Source organism: Cicer arietinum, chromosome 4 (genome assembly GCF_000331145.2).
Source record: "Cicer arietinum cultivar CDC Frontier isolate Library 1 chromosome 4, Cicar.CDCFrontier_v2.0, whole genome shotgun sequence".
NCBI lineage: Eukaryota > Viridiplantae > Streptophyta > Magnoliopsida > Fabales > Fabaceae > Cicer > Cicer arietinum.
In genome coordinates, this window is record NC_021163.2 from 10,418,164 (window position 1) to 10,422,606 (window position 4,443).

Here is a 4,443-nt window from a genome sequence, read left to right on the forward strand (position 1 = left end):
CCGATGGCACTTTCACCAAAATCTGCAATAATAGTATCTGTTTTCCTAACGGCATCATGAAGAACTTTGAAACTAGCTGGCATCACACCTTCACCAAGCTTAAATCGATCTACTCTTTTTTCCCAACCCTGAAGATGCAGTGTCTTCAACAAGAAGTTCTTAACTATTTCCGGTTCCCCATTCATCAAAAAAGCTAGAGCACTTGGCACAAAATCCCGAACAAAAACCTAAAAAGGGAAATATTTATCATCAAATATCAGACTCATTCATAGTTGTCTTCCATCAGTGTGTAAAAGTAGAAAGATTTAGACCATTGTGCTTTGTGGAGGCCACCACTAACATAACTACAGAGTTACATCTTTTAATCAACAATTGTTCACTGGCGGAAACAATCTATCATACAAGTTTAACAAGATACACGAGGCATGTCAAAAGTAACTATAAGCAAACAGCAAAAAACTGTAGTTAACATCTCCAGGACATTAAGGCTATTAAGAACTAAAGGCACCAGAAACTGTTGGAATTTAATAGTATCTTTTAATGAATAATTATTGCAATTATGGTTGTGTTTATTTATCATGTTTGAGTTTTCTATTGTCAGTTTTATTCTTTGCTGAGCAGAATTTTGACTACCATTAATCTAAAATTGTTATATTCAAAATGAGAAGGGAGCTAGGATGTGTGTTAAAATAAATATTTTCCCTGAATAATCAACTATCCAGCTACAGTAATCATTTCTGTTTAATATCAAGGAATGAATGGGATTTCAAAATATTTTCAACTTAAAGGTTCAGTAAATAATATATATCAGTGCACCTGTTCATGTTTATTGTAGAGCTATTAGATTCATTACATTGAAACTTCTAGGTACTCTCAAATATGTTATTACAGATCATATGTCTTGTAGAATTTTCAAAGATCCGTGACTTACATGATGTTTCAGATTCACGTAGCCGATGAAAACTTGCCAATAATTAAGACAAAAATGCAGTATTAAATGCACAATACATCATACACACATCAAAACTCATTTCGAAGTATATGAAATAAAATTATATCCAAACAAAAAATAATTCATTGTAGCTTGATTAGATGATTAAAATTTCCATGACTAAAACACTTGAAAATTAGTAGTACACGCACACGAAATCGGAATACGACATTTCAGTGCTGATTGAGGAATTCACCTGATCATAATTTAGAACTTCCTCTGCTTGATGATCAACAGCTGCAATTGTGCCGACAGGTTGGCCTTTGAAATAGACTAGAGATTTTCGGAGGGATTCCCACGCATCAGCGACCATGGGGTGAGGCTCGAATGAGTTCCGAGCAGATGAAGCAGGTGTATTAAAACCAGATCTTCCTCCAGGTGAGAAATTGTCATAGTTATCCAAACCTGCCCTTGCAAAACCAATCGACAGTTCACTGAGCGACCTCTCATCAAATGATCTCTGTCTCTCAATGTTTAACCTTGGCTTGTCAAGCAAACGAGAGAGATCAAAATCATCCATCTCAGAGATAGAACAGTGAGAGCTGATTTTCCTAATTCCCACAGGACCGTCCATTTTCTCCACAATAATCAAATTACTTTATCAAAAATAGATATTATCTACAATCAGAAAGAAAAAAAATACGATCCAGTGTCAAATGTAAATCTGAAACAAACATTTACAAACAACCAAAATAGCAAAAGAAACAAATATATAATAAAACAAATCTTAAAACCAGTGACGGTACGGGAAACGTAAAAAACACACTTATGGTCACGAGTCGCAATCACAATAATCAGAATCATAAATTCATTAAAACTATTACATACGTAACATACATAATCCTTATGGATGATTAATTTCTACAAATAGGAAGAAAAAGTGAAAATAAAAAAACACAAAAACTTATATCAGTACATTGTTTGCGAAACAAAAGACACCACCACATTTAACTCATGTAAATTTCATCATCAAAAGTTTAGAACCGAAGAAAACAACAAATGACACATTAAACAAAAACAAAATAAGTAACAGATCAAGATCCATAGAAAACAAAAGAAGCACCATTATCACGGGATTCACGCCACCAAACAACAACACAAACAGAAAATAAAAATCGTATCCAAATAAAATTATAAAACTACAATGTAAAAATAAGCGTTAATTCATTGGTAAGCTGAAAAATATACAGATCTGAGAATACGAGAAAAAGTAAATGATACTGAGAAATGGAAAGAGTAGAGAGGGAGAAAACCTGAAGTAGATAAACAACGGAGACTCGTAGTGAGATCTCCCGGCTTAAACGACGGTTGTTGGCCGGCGATTTCGCCGGAAAATGGCAAGCAAATAGAAAAGACACGGAGGAGAGTAAGAGAAACGAAAAAATGAGCAATTGCTCGAAAGCTTATATTTATAGCCGAAGACGGACGGTAGAAAGTGAAACCTTGAGAGAGAGTGTGTAACCAATGGACCGTACGTCCCACCCGTTTTCTTTTTCTTTTTTATTTATTTTTTCCTTCTTAAAAATTGATTTGGTGTTATTCGGTAACTGGGTATAGCCGGTTGCAACACGAGGTGGCTTCCACGTAGGCAATACGACACCGTTTTGGTTTGTTTCTCCCTCTATATTTCTATACAGCGAGATTTTCGAAATTGGATATTTGGATATTTGAGGGACTGCAGCTAGCATGTGTATTTATATTTATTTATGGATATTCAATGCTAATTAATTAAATGGGTAGGTGGGGTGGATTTGGAATCAATTCTATGTGCCTGGATAGTTACATTTCAACTTGTATTTTTCTTATCGTATTTGAAAATAAATATATAAGTTAGGAAATAAATTGACTTTTTAGAAAGCACTTATCATAAGGAAGTTAGGGTGTGCATCATGACAATAAAATTCACATCATCTTTTGCTTTTTTTATTTTACTTTTTTATTATATCTGAAGGTGTCTTTTAAAGGAAAATGTGAATTAAATGATTTTAATCTTATTTGTATAATATTTCTAATTTCTAAATTTGAACATGAGATGCGACTCTTAAATAAGGACTTATATCAAGAATGTTGTCACACTGTTTTTTATCCTTTGGATTAGCTAGAGTATACTCGTTTATGTAGTAAAAGTTTTCTTAAAAAGACAATACTTCCTTAATTGTGATAATTTTTTTGCTATAATTTTATGAGGGATATGAATAATGTAATTATTATAGATTGGTTAGAAATATTTATTTTTGAATCTTGAAATTAGGTCATCGCGTTATTTATTGTTATTATAAAATAATGTACAGCATTGTTTTTTTATCATGATCTAAAGTTTTTTTTTTGTCAAAAAATATCAAATCGATATTAATAATTGAGTGAATCATCACTGATTTTATCTTTAAAATTGTGAAGTTCAACTAAATTATAAATTAATCTCTAAAATGAAAATTTATCAATTAATTTAGATTATCTTAAATCAACTTTGATAAATATCTGTTGTAACGTGAAAATGGTGTAAAAATTATCAACAAAAATATAAAACATATCTGACAAACACGTAATAAAATGTGTTTTTTATTTTATTAAATAATAGTGTTAAATGGGGTGCGATAAATATACAATCATTTTTTATTTCAAACTATATATATATATATATATATATATATATATATATATATATATATATAAATGAAAATACAAAATTACTTTGTTCAAGTATATATAAACATTTTGATATTATATTTGTATACATATTAATTATAGAAAATAAATAAAACTTATATTCAATAATTTTATTTGTATTAGGGATATTCATGCTTGTCATCATTATAGTAAAATAAAATATTTTGATATTTTTATCTAGCTAAACTGAAAGATATTGATATTGTTAATTTAAACACATACTCTCGCATTTGTTTAAATAAATTATAGTGATATTTATCATATTTTTTATATTAAAAAAAATTAAAAATAACATATATTATTGACAACCTTATGTCTCTGTACAAGTAGCGACGGAAATATGATAGGTCGTTCATCAAGGTCATATGGTTTGACCTACTTATGGTCTAGTCTGACCTATTTAATAAAAAGGCTAGACTCGTTTTGTTTTAGTCTATTTATTTAAATAGGTCAGGTTCAGGCTTATAAAAAAAGTCTATTAGACTTGACAGACCGACATATATATATATTTTATTATTTATTATTATTATATTAATAATATTATCTATTTTAAATTATATCAATTAGGCAATCACTTAGTGAGCATTCCATATTAAGTAGGTGTTCCATATTCGGTATCGATTCTAAATTTGGTAGTCATTCTATATTCGGTAGCCGTTCAATTAGTCAATCACTCAGTAGTCATTCCATATTTGTTTAAGAGGTAATAACAAGTGTGTTTGTTTCAGAAAAAAATATATATATTATTTGACACAAAATATTATATTTTAGGGTTTAAAGAATGT

The 4,443-nt window shown here is 29.9% G+C and overlaps 1 protein-coding gene across 1 annotated transcript in view; it reads right to left on the bottom strand.

Annotated features, from left to right (window-relative positions):
* The window catches only part of LOC101512400 (alkaline/neutral invertase CINV2), a 5,483-nt gene extending 2,953 nt beyond the window's left edge, over positions 1-2,530 (bottom strand). The window contains exons 1-3 of the mRNA XM_073367611.1: positions 2,245-2,530; positions 1,188-1,609; positions 1-227 (exon numbers count right to left, since the gene is read on the bottom strand). Coding sequence (XP_073223712.1) covers positions 1-227; positions 1,188-1,565 — 605 coding nt within the window. The 5' untranslated portion in view covers positions 1,566-1,609; positions 2,245-2,530. The remainder of the gene's footprint in view (positions 228-1,187; positions 1,610-2,244) is intronic.
* Between the last annotated feature and the right edge of the window lie 1,913 nt (positions 2,531-4,443).